We start from the raw sequence: 18,769 nt of genomic DNA on the forward strand, positions 1-18,769 counted from the left end.
TAATTGCAGGGTTTGGAGGACTGAGGCAGCAGGATTCAGCTTTCTCTGATGAAGAGGTGATTGAGAAACCCAGTAATCTCTATTGCAATGACCTGTGGAGTTCACTGGAGCCATGGGACACTTGTTGCCTCTCTATGCATTTGTAGTATTCATATTTCAGTAGTTCTCCAACTTTTCATTCTTTGTGGACAAGCCAGTAACTCTCCATCCTTCCCGCCATCCCCTTTGCTAATTCTGAAAGATGTCACCTGTTGTGGATCATCTGCTGTTCAACGGATCTCGCTTGGAGGAAACTATTGATCTAGAGCTGTCTGTCTTAACTCAGTCTGTGCCCAGGCATTATCCACCCCATGAAACATAAGAAAGTAAAGAAAGAAAGTGGGGGGGAGTTCTGAAACTATGGGATTATTTTACTGTCACCTGTTTTGTAGCATGTTGCAAGCCTTCTGATTCCAAAAGGATAAGAGTAATAGTTCTATCTCAAACCACTCTAAATGTCCAAGTTGTCTTTCCCTCCTGGGTGTTCACACCTTTCAGATTGTATTTGATTACCTCTACCAGTACTATCCATTTAGCCAGCATTTGATGGAGATTCCTCTGGTTACTTTTCTGTCTGTCAGTTTTTCCACCAACAAACGGCATTACCTGATGTGCTGTTTTCTTTCACATGCGCTCTCTCTCTGTTTGTTTTTTTTCTTTGTCTTGATTCCACTCCCTACTTTTCTCCACCCCTCCTCCACCCCAGCAGCTGCCCCTGTCAGGCTGCTAAAAATAGTTGGCATAGCTATATGCAGGCACAGCATGTGAAACTGCAAGTGTCTTTAGAGCAGCTCTGTGTCTCTAGGAAACTTTGGAGGCAGAAAAGCCCCAGGAAGGACCTGATATATATCAAACCCCCCCCCCCCCCATGATGAATAATACAAGAACACACGGTGCCCAGGATTGGGGCACTCCCAAGCATGTGTCAGAAGCAGTTTTGGTAAGGTTTCTGCCTCTCTGGAGCAGTGAATAAGCATCCTAAGGTGGCTTTTCTACCATCTGTTTCCTTTGAGGAAGGGGAGGGGCATTGCTGGCTCGTGTACTTCCAGTTTTCTTCTTTGTCAGAGTAAGAGCCTTCTGACCATGTTGTTCTTCCTTCTTTGGTACATAGGAATTGCCATACAGACCACTGGTCCATCTGCCCTGATATCTTGCTCCTGACAGTTCTGCTTGTTGGTCCATATAGTCCAGTATAGTGCCTCGCATATTAAATATTCCTTCAATTCCAAAAAAGGAAAAAACCCTATAATGCACTTGGCTAATTGTATAATGCTTTGAAAGCTTCTGTCCCCTGCAACTGATTATTTTGCACCTTGAAGTATGAGTTCTCAGTTCCTTTAATGGACAAAGTTATACGGTCTTCTTTTAAAAAAAACTTGCCATATTTGTTGACTGACGCCCTGCAGCAGTGAGTTCCACAGGTCAGCCAAATGCAGCATGAACATACATTACCTTTGATTTTGTTCTAAATTTACTGGTTGTTTAATTTTACCATGTTCCCCTTTGTTCTCATATCATGTCCCATGATCAGAAGAGGAAGGACTAGCTGGCTTTCACTCCAACCGTCTGTAGTGTAGAAATCCTCCATCAGCTGCCAACATGTCCATAATCCTTTTGTTTGGTCTTAGGGTGGTGATGGGGAAATCAAGGATGGGGTCCCAGAAGGAGCACAGCTTCATCAGCAAATCCATCGGAATCCCTCCTATCGCGCGCGCTATCGCAGGTATGTACCATACACTCTCCCCTATCCAAGCTACCACTGGATTGAAGCTGTCACAGTGCCTATATAGTACCTAAGAACATTTTGGTACAGAATCCCCAGAACTCAAAATACTTTACAAAGATATGTGTGTAAAAAGCATTCTCGCCATTTTACAGAGGGGAAGCTGAAGGAGGGGTGATGGGACTTGCCTGCGGGTATGAGAATGTGTGGAACTAGGGTATGTGATTCCTCTTCCCTAGTCTCTGGTGTCTCAACAATTGGCAACATTCTGAAATTTGTCACACATTACCTGTTTTCCTGTATGACTACACTGCACCCAAAAAACCAACCAACAGCCCAACGCAGCAGCGAAACTCGGGCTGGTGCCCAGGTTCTGAGACCCTACCCCTGTGCTGGGTTTCAGAGCTGGGCTTCAGCTCAAGCTGGAACAACTACACTTGCTGTTTTTTTTTGTTTTGTTTTTTTTTAAGCCCTGTAGTGTGAGCTCTACAAGCCAGAGTCAGTTGACCTGGGCTCTAAAATTTGCTGACTGGGTTTTTTGCAGTGTAGACAGACTATTTGAGTCTTACCCTTCAAGATCTAAAAGGACAGTTAGAGTCCTGATTTTAATCAGAGCATTGCAATTACTCTGTAGTATCCTGCTGTTCGGACACTTTCTGCAGGAACTGGGGGGGGATTGGCTAGGTTTGAGGGAGGACCTCAAGATTAAGGACTTGTCTGCATGGGGGAAATAGCTATTCCACAACAGTTTTCTAGTGTGTACACTTATTCCAAACTGAGTGCCTTCATGTGGTTTAGCTTAATCCACTTCCAAGTCTTAAATTAAGTCCACTTGGATTAAGCTAAACTGCACAAAGGCACTCTTACTGTGGAATAAGAGTCTGGAATAGCTATTGAGCTTTAAATTCACACTTCAGCTTATTCCACAGTGTCTTCTCTGTATAGGCAAGCCTAAGGGCTTGGCTGTACTTGCGAGTTAGAGCGCATTAAAGCAGCCCTGGGTGCCCTAGCTCACTACCCGTCCACACTGGCAAGGCACGTAGAGGGCACTCTGACTCCATGGCTAGAGCACTTCTGGTACTCCACCTCAGTAAGAAGGTTAACTCTTGTTGCGCCTTGGCTGAAACACCTGGGCGTCAGTGTGAACAAGATGTTGCATTCCTGCGCTCTGATCGGCCTCCGGAAATGTCCCATAATCCCCTTAAGTCAAGTGGCCACTCTTTTCATTGTTTTGAACTCGCTGTAGGAATGCGGATGTGCCCTTTGAAAGCTCCATTTCTGACAGCCGGCTGCTTATCTGCCCCAAGACAAAGCAACCATTACTGTGGAATGCTGTGTGTGAGAGAGAGGCGGGGGAGAGGTGGGGTCTGCTGCTGTCTGAAATTACAAGACAGCATGTTGACATGCTCTCAGCCCCCCAAAAACCCACTCTCTCCCCCCACATACACACAACACACTCCCTGTCACACTCCTCCACCCTCCCCCATTTGAAAAGCACATTGCAGCCACTTGCATACTGGGATAGCTACCACAATGCACTGCTCTCTGTGGCCGCTGCAAGAGTTGCTAACGTGGCCACGTCAGTGCGCTTGTAGCTATCAGTGTGGACAGATTGCAGCACTTTCCCTACTGTGCTCTCCAGAGGCTGGTTTAACTCAAAGCGCTCTACATCTGCAAGTGTAGCTATGCCCTAAGTTTCTTGAATGCTCAAGATAACTGGCTGGGTAAAGGAGAGTATTGCAGAGTTATTCTTGCCACTCCTGTAAGAAAATGTGGTGACTTTAAAGGGGGGGACACTCATCAGACTGCTTTTGGGAGGGGTTAGAGAACTTCTCCCTTCCTCCCCAGAAAGCAAAATGACTGGTTAGATGACTGGGATAAAAATAACACAGTGACAGGTCAGGTGGATTTCACATGAGCGCTGGTGCCTTCCAACAGCAAGTTCATGGACTCTCTTTGGGTTACATGTTTTACATCCTCCACTGGCAATATAGGATTGTTCCCTTCACTCAGCAGGAAATTCTCCAGTCCTCGTGTTAAATGACTCACAATGGAGCTTCCACCACATCGGTTGTGGAGATCTCTGACCTCTTTGGTTTCATGAGTAGGACTGGTACAAGGAACAGGTTTAGGTAAAATCAGGACTTGCCTAATTTTCATCCGAGGCTTGAACCTGGAAACCACCAAACTTTTTTTGAGACTTGGCCCCACTTCTAATGAACTAAGCCCCTCCAATTTGAAAGGACCATTCAGATGCTTGTCCTGAATGTGTCTCATTCATCCCACAAAGAGGGCATGAATGGTGAGTGTGAGATAAGGTACCCTGAACTGCATTCATCTGGAGTAAGGTCAGATCTTCTGCTCAGCTGTAATGACTCCACATTCTTCACACAGACTCTGCATAAATCACACTCATTCTGTTAGAACTGGGACTAGAATCATTATCCTTTAGTGCCATAAACACAAGCCTTGTGCACCTTGACTAAGTCCCATATCCCCTCTGTGCGCTCCTCCTATGGGGATGACATCACTCACTTGTACATTTGAAGCTAGTGAATTACATACTGTTTTCTGTGTGAGATCAGTGGGCAGGATTTTGCCCTGCTGTAAATCCAGAGAGACTGTGGCTTTGCTGTTAAACCTCTTTTTTTGGAAAGCTGTATTGGCCCCTAGCTCCTACGGTGAGGGTCAGGATGGCTTAAGCCACATAACTAATGGAAACTGGGTGGTGGGCAGTAAGTTTTTTGGTCACCGTTTTCAATTGTATTGGCTTGACACTCCCCGACAGTGTTCTTGTAGGGTAGGAAAGGAAGCCTACAAGGGGTTGGGGTGGGTATCTTGTCCTTTGTAGCTGCAGGGAGATAGATTGGATGAATTCATGGGTCTGCACCATCTCTGATTCACAGCTGAACCCAGTTCAAGTTTGGTCTGCTAGAGTTGAAAGGGAACTTGTTTGAGATGACTCTTATCACTTGGGGAGGTTCTACTGGTAGCAATTACTGGTTTTTTTTTGTTTTGTTTTTTTTTTTAAATATCTATTTTCTCTGCATCTCCTCCTGTTCAGAGGACCCCCACGTCCACGCCCTGCACCAGTGGTCGGAGAGGCTGAAAACAAGGAGAACCAGCATGAGGCTAATGCTATGAGCCAGCAGCCATCCCGTCGTGGATACCGGCGCCCATACAATTATCGGCGACGACCCCGCCCGCCCAATGCTCCATCCCAAGATGGCAGTGAGGTGAGAGCATCCCTGGCAATGGGGAGAGGTATATTGAGTTCTGGGACTGGTGCTGCCAACATGCACACCTAAGACAGCTCTGTAGCTATTAGCTTCCCTCTCCTGCTGCCCGTGTCCCTAACCCTGTGCTGAAAGGCATGGGCAGGGGATATCATAGGTAAGTGTTGAGGCTGCCAAAACTGGTGCTATATGTGAGGGTGGTTGTATTTGATATAATCACCTGTCCTACTAGAAACTTGCTCAAGAACCAACTCATTTCACACAGGATGGTAAACAGCCATCAGATGGGAATAACTGTTGGCCATTTCTGAACTGGATCCAGTGTCCTTGAGGTGATGGAACTCCACTGCCTTTCCCCATTCCCTCTGAGCCATCCATCTCTCTTCAAACAGGGTCTGTATTGGAATCAATGCCCTGGAGGTGAAGGCTTCAAATCCCATTCCTTGATTGTTTTGAACCAGTCAGTCCCAATGACCTAGTTGCAGAGTCCAGCAAGAAGCTTAGCGATGAAAGGCACTGAGTCTCATTCTGCAAACCACATGAGACAGTTGATCTCCTCCTTCCGTGCTGGAGCTGAATTGGAAGTAGTGTGCTAAAGGCAAAACTCTACTATGGTCAATGTTTGAGGATTCATTTTTCTTGGGATTTCCAAGCCTCAATTATTGATACTAATACTGAATAGAGGAAGGGGCTGGAAATCATCACTTTGCCTATTCCATGCAACTATGTTCTTTCAGACCAAGGTGGCCGAAATACCTGCTGAGAACCCTGCTCCAGTGACCGAGCAGAGCAGTGCTGAATAATGTCCGGCTCCCAAGGCACCTTTACCATCCCTCAGGTAAGGAATATAGGAAAATCCAGAGTTTGAGCGAAATTTTCTCCTTCGCTCTATGGCATTGGTTACCAACTGGTCAATCCTAGAGGATCTTCCAGTTGATCGCGATCTCCGGCAGGGCTGCCGCTAAGACAGGCTCCCTGCCTGCCCCAGCCACATGCCGCTCCTGGAAGCAGCCAGCACGGCCATGGAGGTGGCGTGGGGCCAGGGGTCTCCCTCTGAGCACTGCTCCTGCCTGAAAGCACCGCCCCGACAGTTCCCATTGGCCGGGCACGGGGAGCTGTGGCCAATGGGAGCTGCGGGGGCAGAGCTTGCAGAGGGGGCAGCGCATGGAACCAGGTGCCACCCACCCCAGGGACAGCAGGGTGCGCTGGCCCCTTCCGGGAGCAGCGTGGGGCTGGAGCAGACAGGGAGCCTGCCTTAGCGGTAGCCACGCTGCACCGCCAACCAAGAGCCTCTGGAGGTAAGTGCTGCCTGGTGGGAGGCCACACCCCAGCCCTGACCCCCTTCCCAGAGCCCTCACCCCCTCCTGCACCCCAACCCCCTGCCCCAGGCTCAGCCCAGAGCCTCCTCCCACACTGCAAACCCCTCGGCCCCAGCCCAGAGCCCATACCGCCTCCTGAACCCCAACCCCAGCCTGGTGAAAGTGAGTGAGGATGGGGAAGAGCGAGTGACAGAGTGTGCGGGGGATGGAGTGAGTGAGGCAGGGCTTTGGGGAAGGGGCAGGGCCTCGGGGGTGGGGCAGGGCAGATCCTGGGTTGCACTTAAATTCAAAAAGTGATCTTGGGTGTAAAAATGTTGGAGACCACTGCTCTATGGCCTAGTAATTAGCAGGCCACTACCATCTTAATTTCCCCTTTGCACATTGACAGGGCTGTCTGTCTCCATGACAGGCTCACAAAAGTCACCTGACAATATCCTCTCAGACACTGCAGCTGGAGGGAGTTGGGTTTATTTGATGGCAGCCATGGAGCCTTGGGCAGCTGGCGCCACAATTATATTCCATAGCACAGAAATGATTCTCAAATCTTCAGCAGTTCTCTTAGCTGTGTGTGCAGGGTCCACTGCCCCAGTCCCAGAGACATTTCTAGATGGAGGTTTCCTTTTCTTGACACTTGAAGTCCAACCTGTTCCTCCTTATTTTCCATTTTTTTTCCCTCCCTAAAGATTATTTTTCTCTGTTTTTTGGGGTCTGCCCCCATGCTCATATCCAACCCACACTTCATCTAGGACTTTGGTGTGGGCGGAAGACCAGACATTAGGAATAGGGGTGAGGAACATGGCTGCAAGAGAGACTTCATCTCAGAATAGAATGGATCAGGAGCAATCCTGAAGATTTTACTTGGGGCTCAGCCTTGGGGCCAGATGACATCCTGGCATAACTCCATTGATATCAAAGGAATTGCATCAGAGATGGATTAGGGCCCCTGATATTTAAAGGCCTGTGTACCATAATTGCATAACATGAGGCCATGCTTTTTCTTCCCATCCATACAAGGAATATCAAACTGTTTTTATGATTGTATTGGGATACAACTGTGTTAATCACACTGTTCCAGTAAAGTCAGTTTTCCATCAGACAATTTTTAGATGATATGCATATAAGACTCAACAGTATCTTTGTAACTAGGTCATGAGACGTGCAGCTGAGACAAACCTGGGTGAGCTGTGTCCATACATGAGCATTTTTCATGACACAGCCATGTGTCAATGGTGTTTGTGTCTGTACTTGCTACACTACCTCACTGTGTTTGTCAGTGCATTTTGGGAATGTCTGGTACTGTCGCAGAGCACCTCAGCAGGGGGCAGAGTGCCTGGTGGACATGCACGTAGAGCAACACCAGCAACTTGGAATGCAGTACACTGCAGGATGACCACGTCCTCAAAGTTCTTGGAGGACGGTGGACCAACTGGTTATACAAGCATTGTTGGGAAGTGGGGGTCCGTCTACACTGCAAAATAAGTGAAATTTAACTGGTTACAAGTAGACAATCATGTTCCAGACAAGGTCACTGAGAAGGGAAGCACACTGTGACTGGTCACAGCTACTAGCCATGTTGTACAAGGATAAAAGCTGTTCTTAGAGCCAATAGTCTTACAGGTTTATTGTTTTATACCACATTCCTTGCTGTTGTAGCTACAAACTTGGTTAAAAGTTAGTGGAGACAAGGCCTAGGAGTTAATGGAGGGGGGATATTTGAAGAATTAAATAAAGAAATCACTTGTTCGATTTGACCTTTCCTACAGGTGTCCTAAAGTGTAATTACAAAAATAACACCAAAGAAAGATCCAAGCAATAAAATGAAAACAAGTGATGAAAACAATGAAGATTTGAAACATCGGAACTTAAGAGAAATAAAAAATATACCAGCAGCCGAGATCCAGGGAACGCCTGCAACAGACGCATAGAGAGAGAGAGAGAATGAGAGTCAGAGCGACCTCCCCAGCTTCCACGGCAACTGCGGGGATTTTTAAAATGTCACCATTTCGCTATTATATATATATATATTTTTTTTTTTTCCCCTCCAGTTTTTCTTTTGGTACCAAACTAAGAAAAGAGAAGGTGGGGGGGAAAACCCCAACCAAAGAAATGAAATTTTAAGTCAAAAGCTTTTTTACTGGACGCTGGTGCTAAAACCTCCCAGGTGTGATGAGGGATTTTTTTTTTTTTGTTTTTTGTGCCAGTCCTGCTTAATTTCAGGACACGGGGAGGAGAAATTTCTGCTTTCCTTTGTAAGATCTATAAGAAAATGTGCAGTGTGGGTGACGTTCCTCACAAATAAAAGTGATTTAACTACCAAAAAACAAAACAAACGAAAGGTAGAAGTGTCTCTTCCATGATTACTTTTAAAACAGCTGAACTACTATATTTTGATCTTTCAGCACTTAGATAACAAAATGATAGCTGCTGTTATGAATACACTTGATTTGTTTATAGTGCCCAAAAGCATGCTGGACACTACAGAAAAATTCAGACATGCTTGTGTTGTGTCAACTTTGTGCCAACACAGCCAGTGTACGGTGGTCACAAAGCACCTGTAATATCCCCTCTCTGAGACTACCCTCCTGCTTTTGCAACCAGTGTAACCAAACTGTGTGTCCCCTTCTCTGAGTGATTGCACATTCCACCATTGTGTGTATGTGCCCCACCTGCAGTTGTCGGAAATTTTTTTCCCTCAGTGGTATCCATCAGGGCAGTTTGAGTGCCCTCTTCTGCATGCCACTGTATGCTGGTATAAAGGGGTCCAGGCTTCCCAAAGCCGCCTCAGTTGCTTCTTACTGCCCGTGACAGTCATTGGAATTGCTTGACGTGCCTTAGTAAATGCTCTGTGTATTTTTCTTGAAAATTTATAATAATTTTCTGGTTTTATAGTAGATAGGATTAGTTTCTTTTTTGGTCCCTGGTTTGGGATTTCCATTTCTCTGTGCCAAGGGATGCTTCAGTCACCAGACTTCAACCTTGTATCTCTTGTGTTAGGCCAATGCCTGTGTGCAACGCACACTCAAGCTGCTTAAAGTGTTTAGGGGAAGCTCATATTCTGGATCGTTACCTCAAGTCAAGGGAAAAGGCTGTTCTCACAATGGTCTTTCTGCACAGATGTATCCAGATAGACCTATTTGCGACCAAAACCAACAGGAAAGGCCATCATTGTTGCTTCCTAGAAGGTCACAGTCCCAGCTCCTTGAGGCTTTCCTTCTACTCTGATCAGACAAACTCGGCTACACTTTTTCCCTGATCCCACTCCTACACAGAGTGTTAGTATAACCCGAGAGCATGGTCCCATCTGATCTTTACTAATAGCCCCAGCAGCACTAATTCTCCACTCTACTGCATCTGCCAATGGAGGTTCCAATTTTGCTTCCATTGGACCTAGACTTAATCTCCTAAAATCACAGTCAGCTGCTCCATCTGAAACTGAAGGGGCTTCATTTAACAGCTTGGAAACTCCATGGGTAAATCCTAAGGAGGAGTCTTGCTCAGAAAAAGTTTGCAGTGTCTTTTTAAATAGTAGAGAGCCCTCCACCAGGTCTACTTACATGTCAAAGTGGAAACATTTTTCCCTCTGGTCTCGTTAATCTGGAGTTTCACCAGTGCAGTCCTCAATCTTCCATAGCCTGGACTATTACACCTAAAACAGCAATGGTTGGCAGTTATTGCTTTCAAGATCCACTTGGCAGCTGTATCAGCTTTCCATCCTCATGGACAACTGTTTATGTATTTTTCTAACTATGAAAGTCAGATTTTTGAAGGGCCTGGAAAAGTTGTACCTTTAGCTAAGGCACGGGTGGGCAAACTATGGCCCGCGGTCCGGATCTAGCCCCTCAGGGCTTTGGATCCGGCCTGCGGGATTGCCCTCCGTTGGGCTGTGGGCCCCATGCCACTCTCAGAAGCAGCCAGCACCACATCCCTGCTGCCCCTGGGCGGGTGGGGCAGAGTGCTCTGTGCATTGCCCTTGCCTCCAGGCACCGCTCCCCGCAGCTCCCATTGGCTGGGAATGGGGAACCGCTGCTAATGGGAGCTTCACGGGAGGTACCTGGAGGCATGGCAAGGGCAGCATGCGGAGCCCCCTCCTGCACCCCAATCCCCTGCTGCATCCCTCCTGCACCCAAGCTCCCTGCCCTGAGCCCCCTCCCACAGTCCACACCCCTGACCTAAGCTCCTTCCTGCACTCTGGACCCCTCCTGCACCCCAACCCCCTGCCCCAGCCCTGCATACAATTTCCCCACCCAGATGTGGCCCTTGGGCCGAAAAGTTTGCCCATCCCTGAGCTAAGGGAACCTGTCTCCCCTCCTCTCCCCCTGGGACTTGATCTTAGTTTAGTCAAGGTTCCTGGGGCCTCCATTTTGAACCTCTAGCAACATGTTCCTTGCTTTATCTATCACTAAAGGTGGCTTTCTTAGTAGCCATCACTTTGGCCAGGAGAGTTGCTGAGTTGCATGCTCTGACATCCACACCACCTTAAGGATAAAATACATTTGTGCTGTCATCTGAGATTCCATTCTAATGTATCTAATTTTCATATTAACCACTTGATTTACTGACCTACATTTTACCCAAAACCACATGCTAGTAGAGAGGCGCAAACTAACACACCCTAGATGTTAGAAAAGCTTTGGCATTCTATGTAGACAGGACTAAACCGGTCCATTTGTCAATCCAACTATTTGTGGTAACTGCAAACCATGAGAGTGGAATGGACATGTGAAATACATCTTGAACAACACTGGCTACATAACATTAGTAACCATTTTTTACCACAGGAGCCCCTGGTTCAAGGGGCATGCTGTGAATGGGAGGGGGAAACCAGGATACCTATTCCATCAGGCTTTGGCATTAAGGCCTAAATTTACAAGCTCGCTGTCACTTGGGAGAGGGTCTTACAACTGCAAAGGTCCCTGAAACAAGCCTCCATTCCAGAGCAGCAAGATAGGTTCTGTTAGCCCCACAGGATCTCTTTATTTGAAATCAGTATAAGATTCCTGACTGTAATGGCTTGGGACAGAAAAGTTCTCATTCTCGTGTGGGTTGGTGGTTGAACTTTATTTAGCACCTCCACCCAGCATGTGCTGATCCTGCTGCTAATGTTCTCAAAAGAGCTGCCTGATCACTGTCTGCCTGCAGCCAAGCTCAGCCACATTCCCACCCAGCGCCCGTCCTGATTGCCTGACTCCTCTCTTGCAACTGCCATGACTCCACTCCTAGCAGCCAGGCTCCTCCAGAATGTTGAATACTCCTTGAACCACTCCATCCCTCTAACTGTACCACTTTACAGTTTCCTGGCTGTTTTAGCTGGCAAGTGCTCCACCTACTCCACCCTCTGTCCCCCTTTACATATTAGACTCATAGACTTTAAGGTCAGAAGGGACCATCATGATCGTCTAGTCTGACCTGCACAACACAGGCCACAGAATCTCACCCACCCACTCCTGTAATAAACCCCTAACCTATGTCTGAGCTATTGAAGTCCTCAAATCATGGTTTAAAGACTGCAAGGTGCAGAGAATCCTCCAGCAAGTGCCCCATGCTACAGAGGAAGGCGAAAAACCTCCAGGGCCTCTGCCAATCTGCCCTGGAGGAAAATTCCTTCCCAACCACAGATATGGCGATCAGCTGAACCCTGAGCACGTGGGCAAGACTCACCAGCCAGACACCTAGGAAAGAATTCTCTGTAGTAACTCAGATCCCACCCCATCTAACATCCCATCACAGGCCAGTGGGCATATTTACTGCTAATAAACATCAATTAATTGCCAAAATTAGGCTATCCCATCATACCGTCCCCTCCACAAACTTATCAAGCTTAGTCTTGAAGCCAGGTATGTCTTTTGCCCCCACTGCTCCCCTTGGAAGGCTGTTCCAGAACTTCACTCCTCTGATGGTTAGAAACCTTAGTCTAATTTCAAGTCTAAACTTTCTGATGGCCAGTTTATATCCATTTGTTCCTGTGTCCACATTGGTACTGAGCTTAAATAATTCCTCTCCCTCCCTGGTATTTATTCCTTTGATATATTTCTAGAGAGCAATCATATTTCCCCTCAGCCTTCTTTTGGTTAGGCAAATTATTAAACTGTTTGTCTGCTTCCATGTGCTTCCTTTTGCTAGCTGCAAATCTTACCATTTCCCTTCTATAGAATGCTGTAAATAGAGAAGGGGTTAAAGGGTTAAAGTCTTACCTATGCCATCTGCACATCTATGTGATTAAGCAGCACGGAGTATTGTGGGGGGTGGTTGTCTATGTCTCCTCTTCTGGTTTCCTTGCTGTTACTGGGGCCCTGTATTGTGCAGGCAGCTTAATAATTAAAAATCACATCAAGTTCTGTGGGGACCCACTTCTTTGGTTTACCCACCTCCCAGCACACATTTGCAGTACAGTAAGATGCAGGGTGTCAGATGGGAAAGCTGAGATCCAAGGCATCTTGTTTCCAGCTGCAGTGCAGGTAAGTTAATGGTATTCTATATTTTCTCTGCCCCACTTGCTCCTTCTGTCACTTCCTGTGTGTGTGAATGTGATGGAATCTAAATTGGAACTGAAAAGCCAGCTGCCCTCTGCTGATTGCAATGGAAATTCCCTGTTCACTTTTGGGATTTATTATTAAGTCTCATGTTGAAACACCCTAAAAAGGAAAACTGCAGGCTCAGTGCAGGGAAGCGCTGGAACTCTTGTTTCATCCTTCTGATGAATCTCCTTCCTTAGAAGTTTTTAAGGTCAGGCTTGACAAAGCCCTGGCTGGGATGATTTAATTGGGGATTGGTCCTGCTTTGAGCAGGGGGTTGGACTAGATGACCTCCTGAGGTCCCTTCCAACCCTGATATTCTATGATTCTATGATAGTTTTCCCAGTTTACTGCAGTCCTGACCTGTAGCACTTAATGCTGTTCAATTATATTAGAATCCCTCGCTCTGTCAGTGCTCCCACATACTGACCTGCAGAGCCTCATGCCACTTACCTCTGGGGGAAAATGCACCTTAATCTTTGACCTGTATACATCATCATGGCACCGCTGCCTGTGGGCTGCATTTTAGGGCTGTCGATTAATCACAGTTAACTCACGCGATTAACTCAAAACAATCATGATTAAAATTAATCGCTATTAATTTCAGTTTTAATCACACTGCTAAACAAGAGACTACCAATTGCAATTTATTAAATATTTTGGATGTTTTTCTGCATTTTCATACATATCTTGTATTTTGTGTTGTAATTGAAGTCAAAGTGTATATTTTGATTACAAATATTTGCACTGTAAAAATGATAGAAGAAATAGTATTTACCAATTCACCTTATACAAATACTGTAGTGCAATCTTTGTCCTGAAACTTGAACTTACAAATGTAGATTTTTTTTGTTACGTGCACTCAAAAACAAAACAATGTAAAACTTCAGAGCCTACAAGTCCACTCAATCCTATTTCTTCAGCCAATTGCTAAGACAAACAAGTTTGTTTACATTTGCAGGAGATAATGCTGCCCTCTTCTTATTTACAATATCACCAGAAAGTGAGAACAGGCATTTGCATGGCACTTTTGTAGCCAGCATTGCCAGGTATTTACGTGCCAGATATGCTAAACATTCGTAGGCCCCTTCATGCTTCGGCCACCATTCCAGAGGACGTGCTTCCATGCTGATGAGGCTCATTAAAAAAATAATGGGTTAATTAAAGTTGTGACTGAACTCCTTGTGGGAGAATTATACGTCCCCTGCTCTGTTTTACCCGCGTTCTGCCATAGATTTCATGTTATAGCAGTCTCGGATGATGACCCAGCACACACTGTTGTTCGTTTTAAGAACACTTTCACTGCAGATTTGACAAAACGCAAAGAAGGTACCAATGTGAGATTTGTAAGGACCGCTACAGCACTTGACCCGAGGTTTAAGAATCTGAAGTGCCTTCCCAAATCTGAGAGGGAGGAGGTGTGGAGCATGCTTTCAGAAGTCTTAAAAGAGCAACACTCTGCTGTGGATACTACAGAATCTAAACACCAAAAAAGAAAATCAACCTTCTGCTGGTGCCCGCTGACTGTGGGGGGAGGGAAGAGGGATTGTTCAGTGGTTTGAGCATTGGCCTGCTAAACCCAGGGTTGTGAGTTCAATCCTTGAGGGGGCCATTTAGCTATCTGGGGCAAAAATTGGGGATTGGTCCTGCTTTGAGCAGGAGATTGGACTAGATGACCTCCTGAGGTCCCTTCCAACCCTGATATTCTATGATTCAGATAATGAAAATGAACATGTGTCAGTCTGCACTGTTTGGGATGGTTTTCGAGCAGAACTCATCATCAACATGGACGCATATCCCCTGGAATGGTGGTTGACATATGTGCATCTGGCACAAAAATATCTTGCGATGCGGGCTACAACAGTGCAATGAGAATGCCTGTTTTCACTTTCAGGTGACATTGTAAATAAGAAGCAGGCAGCATTATCTCCTGCAAATGTAAACAAACTTGTTTGAGTGATTGGTTGAACAAGAAGTAGGACTGAGTGGATTTGCAAGGTCTAAAATTTTACATTGTTTTATTTTTGAATGCAGTATTTTTGTACATAATTCTATATTTGTAAGTTCAGCTTTCATGATTAAGAGATTGCACTATAGTGCTTGTATTGGGGGAATTGAAAAATACTATTTCTTTTGTCTTTTTACAGTGCAGACACTTGTAATCAAAAATAAATATAAAGTGAGCATTTACACTTTGTATTCTGTGTTGCAATTGAAATCAATATATTTGAAAATGTAAAAAAGCATCCAAAATATTTAAATACATGGTATTCTATTATTGATTAACAGTGCGATTAATTGTGATTAATTTTTTTAATTGTGCAATTAATCACAATTAATTTTTTAATTGCTTGACAGCCCCACTGCATTTACATGTCTGTTCGGTGTAGTGTTTCTCCCTGCACTTCTTGCATGCTAGGGCCAGAGTCTTGCATTAATTAAGATAAAAATATTCTTACTGATTTCTAAAATCTAATTTTAAGGACTGATCCTATGAGATGCTGAATGTCCTTAACTTCCATCAACCTCAATGGGAGTTTGTTCTGTGGCTCATATGGTCAGGTCCTTGGCCTATAACTTCTCCCAGGTCACATAGTGAGTCAGTGGCAAAACCAGGAATAGAATCCAGGTATTTGAACTTACGGTCCCCCCAGTCTAGGATATACCCTGTGACTGACTCAGTTGTAGGGGTGTCATTTTCCTGCTGTTTCAACAGACAGATTTATCCCAGTGGGCCATCTCCTTGTTAGGACCCCTGCTGTGGAATGAGGCACAGACTGAGTTACTTGCCCATGGTCTCACAGGCGGTCCACGGTCGAGCTAGGAAATGAATGTGGGTCTCCCATATCCCAGGCTAATGCCCCAAGCACTGGGCCATCCTAAGTGACTCATAAGACTTCGTGCTTTATCACCTTCTATCTAAGGATCAAAAATGCTTTAGAGCCACTAATGAACTAGGCCCTGATTCAGCAGTGCACTTAAGCATGTTCTGAAATTTTAAGCATTAGCGTCCTCTCCCTGAAGCCAATAGGATTACTCATATATTTGAAGTTATGCATATGCTTTGCTGGACTGGAACCATAGGGGAGTGGTGTCAACTTCACAACAGCCCCATGACGTGGGTACCACTTCCTCTGTTGCTTTGGGCAGGGGCAGATATATTTGGGCACCTAATGACTTTACCAGCAGAAATTTCAGGTACCCAGGAACTTCAGGTGCCTATAGAGTTAGGTGGCAGTCGAGTGTGGGGTACCTAGCTGAGGATCTCATGGGTACCTAGTGTTAACCTTAGGGGCCTAAATGGCACTTTGGCACCTCTGTCCCTTTGTAACAAGGTATTCTCTCCCCTTGCCCCTTATATAGAATACTTTGCAATAATTCTGTACATACCTCATGCCTAAATAGCCAGGATATCAGCCCTGTTCAGAGAGTCAAATGTATGCTTCATGCAGATGAAGACAGGGCAATCAGAATGAAGATGTAATTGAGGTTTCAAATGCATTAATGAAATGCGCAAAACAAAATCTTTCATCAGAAAAAGGAGAGACTTTGAAAATTTCCTTAAAATTAATTCTGAATAAAGAACTCCCTCCAAGTCAGAAAAACTTGACAGGTCACTGGGGAAAGATTTCTGGGTCTCTCAAAAACATTCCAGTCAGTCAGAGGCTGAATAAGTAACAACACTTTTCTTCTATAGATTTCAAAAGTGTTTTATAAAGGTGGCTATATGAAATTATCTCTGTTTTACAGAGGTGGAAATTGAGGCACAAAGCCTCAGTTCCACACATGGATATAGGTGTTGCAACACCTAACTTTTAAGTGCCCAGAAAATCACTGGAACAACATAGCAATCCACAAAGCCTGAGTTAGGTGCCTTGGCTCCCTACACAATGAATGGGGAGAGACAGGTGCATTACGCTGTAATTCACGAAGTTCAGCACCATAAGTGGGGAGCTGCCTAAGGTAGCCAATGGGAGAAGTTGATGAGATGGGTTTGTCTTAAGCCCCATGCCTCAGTTAGATATAAGGGCCAAAGGCCTTGTCTACACTAAAGAGTTTTGTCGACAAAAGGCAGCTTTTGTTGACCAAACAGTGGAGGTGTACACACTACAAAGCTGCTTTTGCCGACAAAATAAAACCACCTTGACAAGAGGCATGGAGCTTTTTGCAGCAAAGTTAGATTGATGCAGTGTCCGTGTAGACACCACGCTTGGGTTTATTGCTGTAAATGACCTCCAGGTACACAGGCATCCAGCCTGCCCCTTCTAAAGGCTCAGGAATTTTTAAAATTCCACTTCCTGTTTGCTTGGTGTGGAGAGCTCACATTGCATCTTCCCAGGTGACCATGGTGGCTCTACACAGCAAATGCTCTCCCGCTTGGACCACAGCTGAGTTGTTGGATCTGCTGAGTTATAGGGGGAAAGTAGGCTGTCCAGTCCCAGCTGCGCTCCTGCCATAGGAACTTTGATACCTGTGGGCAGAGAACTACAAATGCAACACGAAGTGCCGAGCTCAGATAAAGTCGCTGAGGCAGGCATACCAGAAGGCAAGGGAAGCAGACGGTCACTCTGGTGCTGAACTGAAGACCTGCCACTTCTATATGGAGCTGGACATCATCCTGGGCAGTGACCCCCACTTCCATTATCAAGAGCCTGTGGATACTTCAGCAGGGCTGGACGGGGCAGACAGTGGACCTGACCCCAAGGATGAAGTCATGGATGAGGAGGTCAAGTTGGAGGACTACGTGGAGCACACAGCAGAGTCATCCAGTGGCGCAGTGAGTCAGGACCTCTTTTCCACTCCAGAGGGATCTAGTCCATCTTGGTGAGACAACAAACATGTCACAGCACTGAGTGCTCCTTTACTGCATTGCATCCTACAGAGCTCAAAAGGTCAGGACTAGCTACAAGCTCCATTCGGGTACATCTTGCCGGCATTGCGGCATTCCATCATAAGACTGATGATTGTTCAGTATTTACCTACATGATAACAAAAAGATTTCTCAAGGGCCTTCAAAACCTGTATCCTGAAGTCTGAGATTCCACCCCACCTTGGGTTCTCAGCATAGTCTTACGTTGCCTCATCAGCTCCCCATTTGAACCCACGGTGACCTGTTCCTATGTACAGCTATCCATGAAGACACACTTTCTCATAGCCGTCACATCTGCCCGACGGGTAGGGGAAATAGAGGCCCTCCTGGTGTACCCCTCCCCCCCATACACAATCTTCTTCAAGGATAAGGTCACATTACAACCACACCCAAAATTCCTACCCAAAGTACTGTTTCATCTGAACCAGCCTGTTCACCTTTCAGCCTTCTTCCCCAAACCACAAGAAAATAAGTGAGCAGCCACATTTCACATCTTAGATGTTAGAAGGGCATTGATCTTCTATGTCAAAAAACTAAATCATTCAGCAAGTTGCCATGATTATTCCTGTCTACAGAAAGATCAAGAGGATCTGCCATATCCAAACAAAGGCTTTCAAAATGGATTTCTGAGTACCTTCATCTTTGCAACCGGCCACATAATCTACAGCACCCACCACAAATTCAAACACATTCTACTCGATTGTTTTCCACTTTGATAGCCTTCCTGAACAATGTGCAATTACAGACATTTGTAAAGCAGTCACCGTGGGCATCAACGGACATATTCACACAACATTACGCGATCATCCAGGACTCAGCATCAGATACTCTACTGGGACAGACTGTTCTATCCTCTTTAACAAATCCAACTCCGAAGCCCTAGGGCACTGCTCTACAGTCACCTAAAATGGAGCACCCACAGGGACACTACTCAAAGAAGAAGGAAATGTTACTCACCCTGTACAGTAACTGAGGTTCTTCCAGATGTGTGTCCCTATGGATGCTCCACAACCCGACCTCCTCCCCTCTACTTTGGAGTTCAAACATGTACTGTGTGGTAGAGAAGGAAC

The 18,769-nt window shown here is 45.8% G+C and overlaps 1 protein-coding gene across 2 annotated transcripts in view; it reads left to right on the forward strand.

The window, feature by feature from the left end:
- The window catches only part of YBX3 (Y-box binding protein 3), a 37,038-nt gene extending 28,386 nt beyond the window's left edge, over positions 1-8,652 (forward strand). For both annotated transcript variants that reach the window (XM_084617299.1, XM_084617300.1), the window contains 4 exons: positions 1,668-1,762; positions 4,827-4,998; positions 5,736-5,836; positions 8,081-8,652. In XM_084617299.1, the coding sequence (XP_084473425.1) occupies positions 1,668-1,762; positions 4,827-4,998; positions 5,736-5,801 (333 nt within the window). In that variant the 3' untranslated portion in view covers positions 5,802-5,836; positions 8,081-8,652. The remainder of the gene's footprint in view (positions 1-1,667; positions 1,763-4,826; positions 4,999-5,735; positions 5,837-8,080) is intronic.
- The last annotated feature ends 10,117 nt before the right edge of the window (positions 8,653-18,769 follow it).

This window comes from Lepidochelys olivacea (assembly GCF_965140295.1).
Source record: "Lepidochelys olivacea isolate rLepOli2 genome assembly, chromosome: 1".
NCBI classification, from domain to species: Eukaryota; Metazoa; Chordata; order Testudines; family Cheloniidae; genus Lepidochelys; species Lepidochelys olivacea.